We start from the raw sequence: 18,038 nt of genomic DNA on the forward strand, positions 1-18,038 counted from the left end.
ATTATTCAGTAAATTTAAATTCCCTGACTTAAATAAAGCATTTCCTTGTAATCCTCTATAATTTTTATATATACTTATTATGTCTCTTCTAGATCAATTTTATCCTAGTCTCTATCCATACCATTACTATATTCTTTATTTCATAATGAATTTGGTATGCTTTTCAGAATATTTTTGGTTATTCTGACATTATTTTGTCCTATGACCTGTGGAATCTTTTGGCCAAGTCCAGTATCATACTGTGTTACTGATGCTTAATAATATAGTATCAGCTAGATCAGTGCTTTTCGTTTCTGTGGCATCTGCTTCAAGAGTTCTGCCACCATTTTATTAAAATGTACATTAAAAAATGAACTTCATAACTACTTATAAAATGTTAATAAAAAAACATGTTTAAATATATTCCAGGGGATGCTTATCTGAGCAAGGTGGCAGTGGTCATAAAGGTGGAAGTGGGGCTCAACATAAAAATATACAAAATAAGAAAGGAAAGTGGGAGCAAGTAACTTCAGAGAAAGATATGAGGAAGATTCAGAGGAAGAAATTAAATTTGCTCATCTCAATGTAAACAGTTGATAATCCAAATGAAAAATTACCAAAGTACCAAAGTAAAGCCAGAAAAGGAAAATATATATATTATAAACAAATCTTTTCTAAAGAAAAAGGTTTTAAAAAGATACATGGTCTAGGGGGCGCTGGGTGGCTCAGTCAGTTAAGCGTCCGACTTCAGCTCAGGTGGTGATCTCGCAGTCTGTGAGTTGGAGCCCTGTGCTAACAGCTCAGAGTTTGGAGCCTGCTTCAGATTCTGTGTCTCCCTCTCTCTGCCCCTCCCCCACTCACGCAGTCTTCCTCCGTCTCTTAAAAATGAATAAACGTTAAAAAAAAAAAAAAAGATTACATGGTCTAAAATCAGTAAACCCTGATAATTTCACAGATAAATTCTATTAAACTTTAGAGAAAATATATCTCCAATGCTACTTAAAATTAACTCAAAGCAAAAGATGGAAACTTTTCAAGTAGTTTCTATGAAGTCAGGTAAAACGGATAACTGATAAAAAATAATATCCGCTCCCCCAACCTACAAACCAATTTTAGTTTTGAAAACTGAATTAAAAGTAAAAATAAATACAAGAATAAAACCTTGTCATTTGCAAAATCATGGATGAATCTGGAGACTATTATGCTAAGTCAAGTCAGAAAAAGACAAATACCACATGACTTCACTTACATACAGAATCTAAAAAAACAAAAACAAACACTCTTAAATTCAGAGAACAAAATGGTGGTTGCCAGAGTCCGGGAAAAGGGTAGGGGAATGGCGAAATACACATAGGAGATTAAAAGGTAAACTTCTGGTTAAAAATAAAAAGTCACAAAAATGAACAGTATAATACAGGAAATATTAAAACTGTAATAATGTACATGGTGACAGATGGTGACTACACTTGTGGTGAGTACTGAATAATGTAGAGAATTATCAAATCACTATGCTGTACACCTGGAACTAATATAACACTGTATGTCAACTATATCTCAATAATTTTTTTTAAAAAGTGAAACAAAACCAAAAACAAAAACAAAAAACAAAAAACCAAAGAACAGACTTCAGATTTCAGGGATTTATCAAAGAAATACAATACTGTGGGAATTTATACCAGAAGCAAATAGTTCAATTTTAGGAAACAATATAAATAGATGAAAGGAAACAAAAACCCTCAAATTTCTAACAAATACACAAAAGTTATGATATAAAATCTGTTTTTGATAAAAACCCAAAAATCTCTACAGCATTCAAAAATGGGAATCATTTGCATGCTACCTTCACCTAAAAAGTCAGCATCATATATATTACTAAAAGTATTAAAAATGTTTTCATTCATTTACCATTTTCATTCATTTCATGAACAAGACAACGAATGACATTTCATGAGTGAGTAAATGAGTAAATACACAACTACTACTACTGTTATTTAACATTTTTCTTTTTTTATTTTTTTAATTTTTTTTTTTAATGTTTATTTATTTTTGAGAGAGAGAGAGAGAGAGCAGGAGAGGGACAGAGAGACAGAAGACACAAAACCCGAAGCAGGCTCCAGGCTCTGAGCTGTCAGCACAGAGCCCAACGCAGGGCTCAAACTCACGAACTGTGAGATTATGACCTGTACTGAAGTCAGACACTTAACCAACTGAGCCACCCAGGTGGCCCTATTGAATAACATTTTTCTGAAGGTACTAACAATTAAACAACACAAAGTAAGAAGTTATAAACATGAAAGACGAAGGTAAAACTACCATTACTTAGTGTTATGATTGAATGAATACTTGACAAACCCAAAAGAACAAAATATAAAACTATCAAAAGATAATTTGGTAAAACGACAGTTACATATTTAATAAAAACAAATAGTTTTTCTACATACAAACAATCAAGAGAAAATACAATGGAAAAAATACCTCGTTTAAAGTAACTTTAAATGACTGGGGAGAACTACTAATATATTTACCTATACAAAGAAATTATACATATTGTTTATATATATTTTATATTATATAATCTGCAACACATGTATATTACCTATAGCTTATATATAAATAAAATACATACAAATATATATATATATATATATATATATCTAATCTATATAAAGAAAATCTTTAAATGCTCTCAGAGGATAAAAAAGGATTGAAATACAATGATATGCTAGAGGAGTATTTAGTATCATAAAGATGTTAATTCTACTATAAAGTATTCTTCTTTTTAGAACCAGGTAAGTAATTTCTAAAGTTTATATGAAAAATAAACACATAAACATCTACCACGAAGATTCTGAAAATGAGTAATAATAGCTGGGCATAATAAGAGGGAATTCAAACAACAGCCTTGAAAAGCTATTAAAATATATTATAAAGTTTAGCTTAATTAAAGGTGAGGAAGAAGCACATGGAAAGAAAACTGATCAATGGAAGAGAACAGTACTAAGTAAGAGTACCCTTACATCCTACAGGTGAAATTATGGGAAAACTAGCTTTACTCAATGAAATCAAGTAGACACCTAGTTTATCCCTTACATCAAATAAAATTCTTATGAATTTTCATAAAAATGTTTAGAACTCATGAGCTAATTTTCTAGTATATAAAGAATTCCCATAATTCATTCAGAAAAAAAAAAATCAGTAGAATAGACAACTCAGCAAGATAATAGGCAAATGACACAAATAGTTGACAGAAACAGAAATAAAGAGTATTTAAACACGAAAATGTTCGACTTCAATCATAAAAGTGTATTAAAAATGAGTTGCTATTTTTACCAAAATAAAATTGTCTGATATCTCACGATGGCTTATGTACCCATGTATTTTACATAAGCAAACCACCATGCAGAGAACACACATATGGCAAGTGTATGGCGAAAAGGCACTCTCATACATCTTTGGTGGGCAAGCAAATGTGGTACAACCTATATGGGTGGTGGGTGGTGGGCAATTTCAGAACTTTTAAATGCATATATCCTTTCATCCAGCAATAACGTTATCAAGAATATATCTTATAGTCATATTCACATACATACATAGAGAAATATTCACCAAGAATATTCACTGCTACACTGTAAAAGAATAAAAACAACTTAAAGTCCATTAACATGGTTGATTATGTTTGGTATATCCATTTGGGGACAATCTCTCACTTTTCAGTCATATTTGAATGTCTCATGTACCTTATTTTATACTTTCACTTTGAAATATTGTGCATCTACTGATTATAGAAAATACAGAGACATTCATTCACTCATCTAGGACAATGGTTCAGTAAGAACAATGATATATTTGGAAATAAACACTGAAAAAGGTTGACAATTTTTTTTTTCCCTTGGGAAGACTCATCACTTACCTTGAGTTTACATCCTCTTATATTTTTGGTGTTAAAATTTTATTTATTTTATAAAATGATGATGATGGTGCATGAAATTTGGTTTGTACTTTTAACGCATTTTCCTTGATAAAATTAAAAACTGATACCTCTATGTCAACACATTAATTTTTAAATTCCTAAATGTTAATGATCCCGGATATCCAGAAGTTTGAAAACCAATGCCTTAGCCTATATATCCTGCTTGTAGAAGATCAGCTTCAACTTAATTTTCTATTCTCTTCTACAATAGGAAGGTTACAAAATTTTAAGAATTTTTTGGTTTAAGCAAATGATTATGATTTAACAACTTGCATAACTTAATTTCAAATGTGTATCATGGCAATGGTAGTTCTTCGTTTCAGCCTATTGAATAATTCCAACTGAAATGGTATTTACTCTGAAAAGGTAATTCTTTATTATATCTAACTTATTTTGCCACATATTCAAACTCCATATAATTCAGCGTTAAAGTCTTGTTTATGCATTAATCCCTAGTCTTTTGAATTGATTGCTATTCATTTGGAAAACATGAATTGTATTTTACACACACACACACACACACACACACACACACACACACACACACGTGAGGTGGAAAAAGCAACACCCAAGAAAAAAGGTATATGTCCATAAATCTTCTAAGGGCAAAACTTCCAATACTTATTTCAGGGGTAAGAGGTTTTTATTCCTCAGTCACATAAGCAAGGAGAAGTTTTAACAATGACAGCTACCATTGTTTTATGACTACTGCCTACAAAATAGAACATAAAGAGACATACTCAAGCTACCTAACATTACACTGAAAATTGTCACTAAAGCATCAATTAAAGGAAGCTTATTCTTAACTTATACTCAATAATACTTTTTGAAAAAACCTGATCAAAGATTTACTTTGGTTAAGTACCTGACTCCTTCCTCTCTCTCTCTCTCAAAAAAAAAAAAAATTTATAAAGTATTTTAAAAAGGGTTTAGTTTTTAATGTAACATATATACATACAAGTTTCAAGAAGTTTTAAACTCTCATCAGTAATACTCTCACAAACGATCTTTAAGTGAAAAGATTACCCAAACGAGATTTAAAAAAACATAACTCTAGGATCCATTCCTATTCTATAAAATGATCCACCTCCTACATCACTGATCTTAAAACTGGTTATTCCAGGGCCCCAGCTGAATGCTTAACTAAGACTTTTCAGACCCACACTCTTTTACTGGTTATAATGCCCCAAGAGCAACTCCTACCAGGTTAGGTCCCCCATAAGGTATCACTGTGTTGTCAGGGAGTATTCACTATAAAGAAGATAAATCAATTTAGAAAGTGTTTTTAAACTTTAATTTAGACCACAATCAAGTTAAAACTTCTGAAAGGCATACCACTCTTCCATTCACATTAGGTTAACTGTTTGGAACTCTTACAGCATTTTTCCAAGGACAAAATGGTACATGTATCTCTCTATAATCCTGAAGAAAGAACACACAAGGCTAAAAACATTTCCTATAAATCTCCCACACCTCATATCCATTTTCCTTTTTTTAAATCTTTTAAACCCAGATGAAAGACAAGGTTGCATATACTTGGCCATTCTTTGTAAAGACAATTCAAGATACATAGTTTAAGATTACTATAAAGACCCTAAAAGCTAGAGCTATATATCATACATTGCAAAAAGTTGTAGAGGCCTAGTTGGGGGGTATGCTAAGCTAGGGACACTTCTTTAGAGTTCAGCTTACTGGGACTAGTAAGTGGCGAATGAGAGATGGCTTAGAAGGACTGCCATCAGGATTGTATCTTAGCTTCTACCTTATCTCTCATCACTCATTCTCCCAAAGCAGACTTTGTTCTGGGCCAGCTGAGAAAAAGGGTAATGGAAAGTGGGATGGCCCTATCCTAGGTGAAAGAGAAAGGAAGGAGAAATGCTGGTGTCTCAAGACAATACAACTTAACATTCAACTTGGTAACTATTCTATCATGTTATAAACAGAATTGCCTAACTGCTTTAGGACATTCTTTGTGGCCATGAATTCCAATTCATATGACCTACCTACTGTCAAAGTGCAGTTATCTAGTAAGTTAAAATGTTTTCCTTTATATTAAAACTTAAAAGAAATATTTATAAAACATTTAAATCTGAATTTTCAATAAATTAGATTTCTAATACTTACTGCTTCAGCTTCTGCTCTTGTCTTGAATGTAATTACTGCATGAAGTGAAGAGTCATCAATCTGACAATCTTCAATTTCACCATATTGCTTTAAATTAAAAAGAAGTATTTTCTCCAAATAAATATTTTGAAACATCCAAAATCCTAATGGTTTTTAAAACACCAATAAATGTAACCCAGAGTATATAACAATTCATGGTGATTAACAGAAAAAAAGATGAATAATTCATTTAGTATTTGATGTTACAAGATAAAGAGTGGTCCTGTTTACAATTCTACACTTTTTAGAATTAGGGAAACTTATACTTGATTGAACTGTGCTTTAAATCAACGAAAGAGTGTCAAACACTGGGTTTCCTTATTGCCTTTCCTTGTACACTCGTTATTCCAATCCCATAACATGCTACCTTCTTTCTAAAACAGAATATTTAATCCTCAGAATTCATATTTGTGTGTGTGCCGTTCTCAATTTAAAGATGGTGCAAATAAAAAGAGTCAGAATTTAAATAATTTTCCCAAAGTAATTTAGTTAAATACCAGGAGAGTCCAGGTCTTTTAAGTTTAACATTCAAACTGACCCTGCTTTCACTCTTAACACATACTCCTGTACACCACACTCTTATAAAGAGTTAAACAGGTTAAACAATGCTTACTTCTGGTTTGCTGGATTTTATTTTTTCCATATGTAGAAAAATTTTTCTACAAACAACCTTTATCATATAAAATTTCTAGTCCTTTATATATCGTCACTAATACCTTTCTTCTTTTTTACCCCAAAATAAAATTATAATTATAATCTCATTAAATACACACGCACACACTCTGTATCGAAAATTTCTATAAAGATAATGGACTCTAGAATCTGTTCTGTCAGGTACTAGCTGTGTGAACTTGAACAAGTTACATAATCTCTTCATGCTTCATCTTCATCTCTAAAGTGGGCATAATAAAGGCACCTACCTCAGAGAGTTGTTGAAATAATTCATAATATATTGAATTATATAAGGCACTCAGAATAATATCTGACACGAAATAAATGCTCTATGATTTTTATTACTACTACTACCACTACTACTACCACCACCACCACCACCGGGCCCAGTGGGTAAACTAAAGAAAGTATTTCGTTAATCACAATTTTTAACAGTCAACAGTCCTATGAAAATGTAGGTTCTTTTCTGTTACTTGCCACAGGTTCAAATTCCAGGTTGAGACAGAGAACTACGCTTTAAACCTGCATTCTTAAAGACTAATCATTTTTAAATGTGCATTACCACTACTAAATTTGGACTTTCCAGACTCCTCTTCCTTAAATATTAATTTTAGTAATTTCATAAACATATACCACTTTTTTCAGTAACTCTCTATGTCCCAACAAAGTATAGTTTCACCTTTGTAACTTCTGTTAACAGCTTAGAATGTGACTGTCAAACATATAAATCTGAATTTCCAAAAAGATTTAATCTTTTCTGTAAGCTTATTGATCCTTCAAGATCTAAGTTCCAGTTTTACTGCCTTATGAAATTTTCTACTATCCTTTTTCGATCATATGCCTGTGTAAAAGATACTTCTCTAAGTTACTACTTACAGTTTTTAATAAATGTAACTTGATTATGCCATAAATTATGTTTATAATTTACTTTAACTCATCTGTGTTAAAATAATATATATAAAATCCTTGGAAGGTAAAGAACTGGTTATTTCCTACATATCTCCAGAGCAATTACTATAGGCCTGAGGGCATGACTGATGCTTAGTAACTAACCTTTGGGATACCACTAATCACAACGTTTAAGTTGAAACGGCCTTTAAACAAATATAATTTCCATTCTGCACATGAGCCAAATGGATCCCAGGAAGTCCAAGTTAAATAATGGCTTAGCCAGGACTAGAATCTCATTCTCCTTTCTCATAAGTCAGTCAGTCTGTATTAGACTGTATACCCTGGCACTGACTAAGGCAACTTCAAGATCATATATCAAAATTTCATCTTGCTTCATTTCTAAGGTCAGCTAGATCAAGAATACAGTATTAACAAATAAAATTCCATCGTAATTTAAAAAAATCTGGATGGCTTACATATGTTAAATTTTCCCTTAAAAGTATCAAATGACACTAAACTACTGAACTTTTCCCTCTGCAATAGCAAAGTTTAAATCATTCATTTCACAGTATCTGAAGGCCTACTAGCTGTTAAGAATGGTAATGTTTCTTCCAGATAATAAACAAACAAAAATATATCTGCTTTTTAAATAATTAACAAAAGATAATTATAGATTAATCAAACCCTTTGGTCAGATTAATGGGATTAAATTACTCATCATTTTCATAATTTCTCCTTTAATCATTATCCCCAACAATGACTATCAGTACTTGTTTTGTTGGACAGTAAGAAAGTACCGCAAAATGAGGAAGAAGATCTTCTCTATCACTCTCTGTAAATGCAGAAATTTCCAATGCCCTGGGACGATGATCCACCACAGCATGACCAGGCACACCTCGACCTCGACCTCGACCCCTGCCTCGGCCGTGAGCTGCACCTCGACCTCTTGAGTGAATTCCTCTACCCCGACCAGATGAAAGAATCCCTCGTTTTGCAGCCTTGAAGAGATTATAGACACACAAGTTAAATGCCACAATTTCTAACACAAGCCACACGTTATATATACTCTATCAAACTTTTATACAATCTGATATCATATTCAAATACTGGCTTAGAAAAGGGTATCATAATTTAAGTTAAGGCTTTAGTTTTTAAAGTGAGCGTGAACTTAGGTAGCTAATGCATTTAGAAAACAAAGTAATATTTAAGTCATGTTTAAAATTGTTAAATGTGCCTTTTTCTACTAAGTTCGTTATTTTCCAAGATCTCAGATTGTATCATTAGATGACCAGCAATTCTTGATTTCCAAATAATACACGGTATGAAAATGTTACTTCACCAGTTTAATACATAGATACATAATTTATATACAATAAATTAATTTTTCCACTTAGGACCTTTGAATACAGTGTGTCTATTTATCTGCCTGGTGGCTTCAGTAGGTATAATTATCTCAAATTATCACTTTGGTCACTTACACTAACATCATCATACAACCAATGTAGCATGTTTAACTTCTATTCCGCCACAGTGCTCCACATGAAAAGCACACCGTTCCTTCATTCCACAAATATTTAAAGAGCACTTCCTATGCTCGAGTCCTTACCTTCCTGAAACTCAAATCCTAGAGGGGTAAAGAGACATTTGGCAACCAAGTTATTTAATTATATTAATGAGAAGTAATTAAAAAAGTAAGGAAATGCTTTACTTAAAGACTTGAACAGAACATTCAAGATCTGCAATAAATATGCTACAATATCCATGAGGATATTTTTTCCTTGTTTTATTCTCCACCTGATCCCTAGCACTTACAATGGCAGCTGGCAGACTGTAGATATTTAGTATGTGTTGAATGACTCAAAGAAGAAACAAAGAACAAGCAAGGTAAGGGTGAGGGGTAGGGGCTACAACATGAACAAAGGAATCAAGGCTAAAATAAACACCATACTCAAAAATACAGGAAATCCAGTGTAGCTGGACCACATGGGATGAAGAAATGAGGCTACAGAGATAAGCAGAACCAGATCATGAAAAATTTTAAGGATCACTAAATTAAAGATTTTTATTTTTGTCCTAAGAGCCATGAAAACCAGTTAAAACATTTTAAGTAGAGAAGTAGAGTGATACAATAAATCAGTATTTAAAATGTTATTCTTGCTAGTTTTAAGAACATAGTAGAAGAAAGATGAGAATAAGCTGGGAAAGCAGTTGGTAGGCTACTAACGTAGCCCCAACAACTGAGGATGGAAGCTATGTCTACACTGGTGGCAATACAAGTAAGAGAGAAGAAAACATATTTATGACATACTGGAAGTAACACGTATAACACTTGGTAACTACTTAGATATGGATAATAAAGGAAAGGGAGGAATCAATGAAGATTCCCAGATTTCTGGTTTGTGTAACTGTGTAGATGGAATTTAGGGGCAAGATAAGCTCAATTCTGAACAAGTGGGAGTCTGACGATGTGAGATATCCAAGTGGAAATGTCAAGCAGGCACCAATGACAGACCTTTTCAAGTATTAATATTTGTTTCTTCATCTCAAGACAATTCATCTTAATTAACATTAGCTAAAGTAATAACCTAAAATCCAAATAATAAACTTCACAGGTCAAGGCTTAATGTTCATAATGGGAGTAGCATATACAAAAGTATGCTCTGAGGAATACTCTCTCAAAATGTTGCCTGAAAAAGGGGGTCCATGGACAAATAAATTTGAGCAATATGGAATACTGATTATGTATATTTAGGGATTAACAAATTAAAAACCTCTAAGAAATCCTATGGCAAAAAGAATGTTTAACCTTTTCCAAATTTATTTGGCCTTAGAAGTTTTTGCACTAAGATCTGTTAACAAAGAATGGAACTGGCATGTTAAATGACACACTCTGGGAAATACTGCATTATAATATCTACATATGCTAATAGTAACTACAAACTATAAAGTTTAGCGATCATAAAAGAAAAGCAGAAAATGCCATTCAGTGTTTACCTAGATCATGATAGAGAACCAAAGCATGGACTAATAAAGAATACTGGTAGAACTATTATTTACTAAAATTTTATGCGCCAAAACTTTTTATGTGGTAGCTTAAGTCCCATCAACACAAGCAAGTATCCTCCATAATAAAGAAAACACAATTTCTATATTAACATAAAAGAAACACATCTTTTTCAAAGCCTGTTATCTTGTCTAAGATGTACAGGCAGCCCTACCAACTTTCCAGAGAACGTAAGATGTACACAGGGTTAGAGGCCATCCTATGATTTCCTATGACAAACAAGACAGAACCTTAATACAATCAAAGTGGCTGCTAAATGTGAAGTCTGTTAACGTAATACCTGGACGCCAGTGCTAAATTCAGATTTGTCCTAGGTCAGAAAAAAAAATCACCAGGGTGCTAACAAATTTGGGAAAAAAACCCATAATTCTCAGATGAAGCAAAATAACCTGAACCATAAAAAAATGCTAACTGTGGCATCAAACGATGATAAATATAGGCAAGTACCAATTACATTGATGGCATTAATGTCTCTGTACTTCAAAATGTAAACATTTTTACATTTAATTTTAAACATCTTTTTGCTAAATGTTACAAAATGCTAATTTGTAATAATTTCATAATGTCACTAGATTTTTCTTACAAAAAATAATCATATAGCTAAACTAGAGAAGAAAGTAGTTTATTTTCCTTTATAAACATCCACAGCACCATCTATAGGCAAAACTTAAGTAAGCATGTTTTCAATACAGTTCTCCAGTAAAAGTCTGGGCCTTATAGCAATTTAATATAATATGCCTATATATGTACAGAAGATCTCTTGTAAGAATACCTGAAAAGGCTTTAATAGATTTTGGTCTCAGGGAGGAGAGCTAGAAAAGGAACCAAACTTACTAGAAGTAGAGGGACTTGGGTGTAGAGGTAGAACTGCTGCCACCCCTCATTAAATGAACGATTTTATCTACCAAGTCTGAAACATTTGCTAACTTCTTCTCTCTTTCCTGTATTTGTCAGAGACTACCAACAATTACTGATTAGGATGAGGGGATACATTTTCAAATTGACCACCATGCCTACTACATCTGTTCATCTTTAGCATACTGGGTAGTTGTGGTGAAACGTACTTCCAGCTGTAATTCTGTATACTTTCTCCTAAGTTCAGTGACTTCTTCTCCAGCTTGCATCTTCTTATATAAATCCAGTTCCGTATCAAGCAATTCTTTCTGCATCTAGAAAATGGTAATTAATAATTTAAATGACAATAATTCATATCCTACATTTATAAAATGTTTTTTAATAAAAAATGTTTTTTAATATATATATTACTTATGTATATAATAGTTTCTGTATTTTTATATATATATATATATTTTTTTTTTTTTTTACAAAGAACTTTTATACATTCCCATTTAATCCATACATTCCTTCTTTATCTCCATCCAGTCCTACAGCCCTAGTCCAAGCCATCAATCATGTCTGGTCTACACTCCTACAATAGCTTCCTAATTTGTTCCTACTTCCGCTGATTTCCCTATAATTCATTTTCCGTACAGAAGCCAAAGTGAGGTTTCTATGGACTCATATGAACTAATTTTCAGGAAATAACTGGGAAAAGAAAAACAAAAAAACCCAAAGTGTTAATGAGCGCTATACAGTATGCTTTTATGTAGGAAAGAATACATACACGCCAAGAGGGAGGGAAGAATGGGAACAGAGTGGCAGGAATCAAAGGGAAACGGTCTTCTATATATACCTTTTTATATAGTTTAACTTTTCAATCATGTTTATGTTTTATTTATTCAAAATAATATTAAATCAGCAAGAATGAAGGGAAGGGGTTCAAAACAGACTATCAATAGAAATACACCTAACTTTACCAAATTGATAACATAACCGAAGAAAAAAAAAAAAAAGTAATCCTAGGCCACAGTTCTGATTCTATATCCTTAGTCGAATATACAGTGAACTTTTAAAGAGTACAAATAAATTTTGAATCTTTTACTTAGTCGTTGGAAGTGGGCTTCTTGTAGCAATTCTGGAACTATTTGGAATGTATTAAATGACTGTGCAAATGAGTACCGTACTGGTGTTAGTGGGAAGCAAGTTGTCATTATGGGAAGGGAACACGAAGATAAAATATGGAATAAGGAGGAAAAGAACCCTGGGGTGTTGGATTAGAATCAGAAATATCAATATGAACTCATGATTCTACACATGTATGTACATACACACAACACCAAGTATAAATACTATATAACTCTGAAGTTTTAAAAAAATCGCTTATCAGGTGAAATTATCTTCCTTCCTTATTTATATCTAATGGATTGATCTATCTAAATTTCCCTCCTTTTAATCAATTCTATATAATGCTGTCAAAATGTTACTTTTGTTTATTAACCTTTCAGACTATGAACTTACAAAGTTCAAACTCTTCAGTCAAGTATTCATCAAACATTCAAGTACCTGTATCACTTTGTCCTCAAGATATCTTTTTAACTATTACTATTATCCATAAATATTCTAATTACAGACTTTTCCAACTGAAATCTAAAAGTTTAAAAGACGAATAGAGTTTTGTTTGTATATGTTTACTATTAATTAATGGAGGGAAAAATGTTAGCATGTAATAGTCAGATTTTAAGCAAAGGTTATTACCTAAAAGGAAAACAATGTTAAACAATGCAGCACTGTAATGTTTTCAGTAAGTAGTAATATGAATAACAACATAAATTAAAATACCTGAGTCTTGGTTTTTATACTCTTTGGAAGACAACGTCCAGGAGAAGCAGCTTTGACCTCATCTTTCAACTTGGTAATATTTTTTGTCAAAACTTCTAAAGTTTTCATTATTTCTGCTTTATCTTCAGACTTCATTGCTTTGTTTTTCTCTAGTTTTGAAATTAACATCTGCCAAATTTTTAAAAAGAGAAAAACTAAGATACACAAAGTAAACATAGCAAAATAAATATAAAAATAAGTAACTACTAGTTTTAGTTTACATATTCATGGCAAGGCTTACAACCACTAAGACAGCAGAACAGATTTGGTGATGCTATCTCAACTCAAGGCTTAATCTTGGCACATTCTGTGAAGAATTACATTGCCACTGGTCTCTCAGAATGTAAGTTCAAAGAATACAACCTTAAGAAATTCAACTGAAAAGCTGTCAATTTGAAGCAATACTTCAAAAAGTAATACTTTTACTTTCTAATGTATTTGTGGGTATTATGGTCTCTAAGTATTCCCACTCCAAATGTAGTCTACAACCCAGAGAGACGCACAGAAGTTTTATGGTTCCCTTCACATAATGAGATCTTAAAACAATTAATTACTTTCTTTGTCACAGGGAATAGGAACTGGCTAACGTATGAATGGTATCACCAACGTGGACAGGAAACAAAAGATAAACAAGGTAATATGGGGTGAAAGATACCACATATTATAGGTTTTATGAGTCAAGGTAGCTTCAGGTTTTGGTGTCAAGTACTGTGATTTCTTTATCAAGTACTGTATACCCAAATTTAAATTAGAAAAGATACATTTTAAGCCAATATGTAAAAAGTTTCTGTGTTTTTAATATTTTGAGATGCCATAACCTTTATTACGAGACATAATCAGGAACTGGCACTAATTAAATGTCATAACCTAGAGCAACAATGTACAAAAGAAATACTGTAAGCCACATAAGTAATTTTACATTTTCTAGCAACCACATTAAAAAGATAAAAAAACATAAAACAGAAAACACCCAACCAGTAAAGTTAATTAATACTGTATTAAACTCAGTATATCTAAAATGTTATAAGCTTCAACAAAAATTATTGAGACATTTTACTTTTCTTCTTCATATTATGTCTTTGAAATCTGGTATGTATTTTTTTAAAAAAAAATTTTTTAATGTTTGTTTATTTTTGAGACAGAGAGAGATAGAGCATGAACAGGGGAAGGGCAGAGAGAGAGGGAGACACAGAATTTTAAACAGGCTCCAGGCTCTGAGCTGTCAGCACAGAGCCCAACGCGGGGCTCAAATCCACGAACTGTGAGATCATGACCTGAGCCGAAGTTGGACACTCAACCGACTGGGCCACCCAGGCGCCCCTATATTTTATATACTTACAGCACATATCAGTTTGAACTTGGAACATTTCAAGTTCTCAAAAGTTGGTTGTAGCTATTACCTACCCCACTGGACAACACAAAAGTAGAGGATCCCAAGAAAATTAAAGAAAGGTACATATCTCAACACTGAGAAAAAGTTTCCAATTCACTATCTGTTGACAAACTACTGTGCAGCAGCGTATCTGGATAAACATTCCTTATTTCTACTTCGCCGGCCACCACAGTTCCTTGAAACCAATATAATCCCCAGTTCACCATTTAATGTATGCTCTTCATCCCCAATACACATTAATCAACTGACATACACATTATCATTTATATACATTTCAGTGTTACCCTTATCAATTTAAAGTTTCTTAAAAGTAACTATATAGTGTGAGATTAAATTTACTCAAAATTATAACATCTATATTTTGCCAAATCTAGCTTAAATATTTTACCTTCTGTGTTTCAATGTGCTTTTCTAAAATTTCTTGTTTCCTTTTCCTTACATCCTGCTGAAGTTTCAGTGCCTCCTAGAGAAAGATATCAAAATATCACTAGTATACTTACTGTTTATTGTTCTGATAAACAGATATTCCAGAGGAGACAAATGGTTGTGGATGCAGAAGCTTGGCAATAACAATTAAATACAAAGTTTTGGTATGCAAAAGTTAACTATGTATGTAAGTTCCTAAGACCAGTCAAGAGAACCTTTTGTCCCCCTTCCCAAATTAATATTTACTGCTATACAATGAAAAATAAAAGTTCAGTGGCAGCCAACATACACTTTTCTTTTAGCTCTATTTTGTGATAACCCTTAAAACACACACACACACACACACACACACACACACACACACACACACAGAAAAGCTTTCCTACATGCAAATTTTGTACACTGCTAACTGTATTTACCTGTTTTTTTTTCTGTGCTTCATTATTATCAACTGCAGAGGTGGAAACAAGTAAGGTTTTCTGTGCAGCCTTCAAAGCAGCTGGATTATATACTGTTTTAGTTAGGCCAGTAGATGTAGACAACACCTACCAATACAAATTCAGTTTCTTAAAAAATGTACCAAACATTCATGATTACCTATCTTGTTTTCTATAAAACTCAATTTTAAAACACTTTTGTCAAAATTCAGTACATTGAAATAAATGTATTATATACATATAATAACTAAAGCACATTTAGTGATTTGAAAGGAAGGGTATGAATGAGGCTTAAACTATAAAATAAAAAAATTAACAGAATATACCTATAGAAAAAAAAGAACATACAAAAACTTCAAATCAAGAAAAAAACACTGACGTGATATAGTCACAAAGCCCTAATCATTTATTTCTTCTACCCAGATCCTTCCATGAAATTTTATTCCTACAGTTACTCAAATATTTAATAAAAATCATCTGATGATATATTAATTTATGTGTCTCTCTCTCTGTCTACAAAACCATGTTTTTCTCCTCTTTGTGCTTTTTCTAGTACCTAAACCTTATTACCAATAATTATGAGACCCTGGTTAACTTTAGGCACTTTTTTGGGGCCTCAGCTTGATCATCTCTAAAATGAGAATGTTTCAGTTGATGGCATCTAACGTCCTTACAAATTCAAAAATTCATTCCATGAGGGCAGGGATGTTTGGCTTGGTTTATCACTCTATCTTCAGTGCCTAAAACAGTGCCAGGGCACGTAGTCAATACTCAATGAACACTTTTGCACCAAATTAAACTGAAATGATGATAGATCAGGATGGACAATCTTTTCTACACAAGGGTCAACTCAAGAAAATAAACTGTACAGGCTACCTTTTTTATCCTTCAAAAGCAAAAAGTTGTAGGTTCAATGGAGTGGTTAGTTACTGGTTCTTAGGAGTTTAGAGATCCCTTAAGGGAAATCCATGAATGTTATAAAAACTAAACATGGAACCATATGTGTGAACAGTGTAACTTTCCAGAGGAAAAGAAGTTTCCAAAGAGTTAAGGGAGTTCATGACCTAAAAGAGGTTAAAGGAACTACACAAACAAGATTATCAATGAGAAAAAGAGCCCACCGTTTTAGCTAGTAAAATGTAAACATCCAGGTCTATTAGAGAAGTAACAAGCAGACACTATTTTCTAATCATCTATCATACAGTTAGATTAGGGAACATCACAAAGAATAGGCAATTCATCACTGTTCTAAGTATTCAAGAATGTTTTAGCCTCCATGTGAAACAGAAATCTAGAATACTGTTGGGGTGCCTGGGTGGCTCAGTGACCAACTCCTGATTTTGGCTCAGGTCATGATCTCACAGTTATGAGTTTGAGCCCTGCATCGGACTCTGCAGGCAGTGTGGAGCCTGCTTGGGGTTCTCTCTCTCCCCTTTTCTCTCTCTGCCCCCATACCTTGTTCTCTCCACCCCCCCTCAAAAATAAATAAACTTAAAAAAAAAAAAAAAAGCTTAGCATACTATTATACTGGTTGCATGCAAGGCAGATGATGTTTAAAAATAAAAGTTCTTTATAATACTTGACATATATCAAATCTGGTAATTTTCTTATATAATGAAAAGTAATACCCTGGCATCACTAACAAATAATGAAATTGTTGCATTCAGTAAAATATGGAGTAAATCTAGAGTTACTTTGCAGTCTGACTTCAGTCACTGTTCTCTGTAACACTAGAGGCAAATTTCTTCCATGCTACCTTACCATACTACACAATGTTAAACTGCAGGATTGTACAAGGATTAGACAGTAACTTCATAAAGAGAGAAACACAACATTATATGCTAAAGACAGAGTTTGAGTGTCTCCTAAACTTTTCTTCACAAGGGTTCCAAGACAAGTTGAAAACTTGTGACCAAAAAGATTTCTATACTCAAATAAGTTGGAAGTAACGAATATCATAACCCTATCTTCTAGTTTCAAAATGTCTATTACCATAAAAGTTGTGAGAGAGCCTGAAGTAAAGAAACCCATGTAATGCAATCTGTTTAATTCAGCATTCCTTAATTTCAGTATACTCCTTTTTCAAAGTATACTTATTAACTAATACCAGGCTAAGTAAGAAGTGGTGATTCAAAGTAAATAAAAGTATATGACAAGCCTCCTTTAAAAGTATCCCACTTCCTTGTTTTATCTAGAAACTTCCTTCTGTACAAACAGAACATCAGCTAACATATTTCATTGAGCTCAAGACATCACTATGAAACACATTATGATAATAAACCGCTATTAAAGACGAAAAGGGTGCCAATTATAACCATGAGCACC

At 32.7% G+C, this 18,038-nt stretch overlaps 1 protein-coding gene across 14 annotated transcripts in view; it reads right to left on the reverse strand.

Moving 5' to 3' along the window:
• RBM26 (RNA binding motif protein 26) overlaps positions 1 to 18,038 on the reverse strand; it is an 86,081-nt gene that overhangs the window by 12,584 nt on the left and 55,459 nt on the right. For 13 of the 14 annotated variants that reach the window (XM_030312445.1, XM_030312486.1, XM_030312481.1 and 10 more), the window contains 6 exons: positions 15,696 to 15,821; positions 15,239 to 15,313; positions 13,419 to 13,586; positions 11,804 to 11,908; positions 8,473 to 8,673; positions 6,074 to 6,160 (listed from right to left, as the gene is read on the reverse strand). In XM_030312445.1, the coding sequence (XP_030168305.1) occupies positions 6,074 to 6,160; positions 8,473 to 8,673; positions 11,804 to 11,908; positions 13,419 to 13,586; positions 15,239 to 15,313; positions 15,696 to 15,821 (762 nt within the window). The remainder of the gene's footprint in view (positions 1 to 6,073; positions 6,161 to 8,472; positions 8,674 to 11,803; positions 11,909 to 13,418; positions 13,587 to 15,238; positions 15,314 to 15,695; positions 15,822 to 18,038) is intronic. The other variant, XM_030312463.1, reaches the window with a different exon arrangement.

The sequence above is a fragment of the Lynx canadensis genome, chromosome A1 (genome assembly GCF_007474595.2).
Source record: "Lynx canadensis isolate LIC74 chromosome A1, mLynCan4.pri.v2, whole genome shotgun sequence".
NCBI lineage: Eukaryota > Metazoa > Chordata > Mammalia > Carnivora > Felidae > Lynx > Lynx canadensis.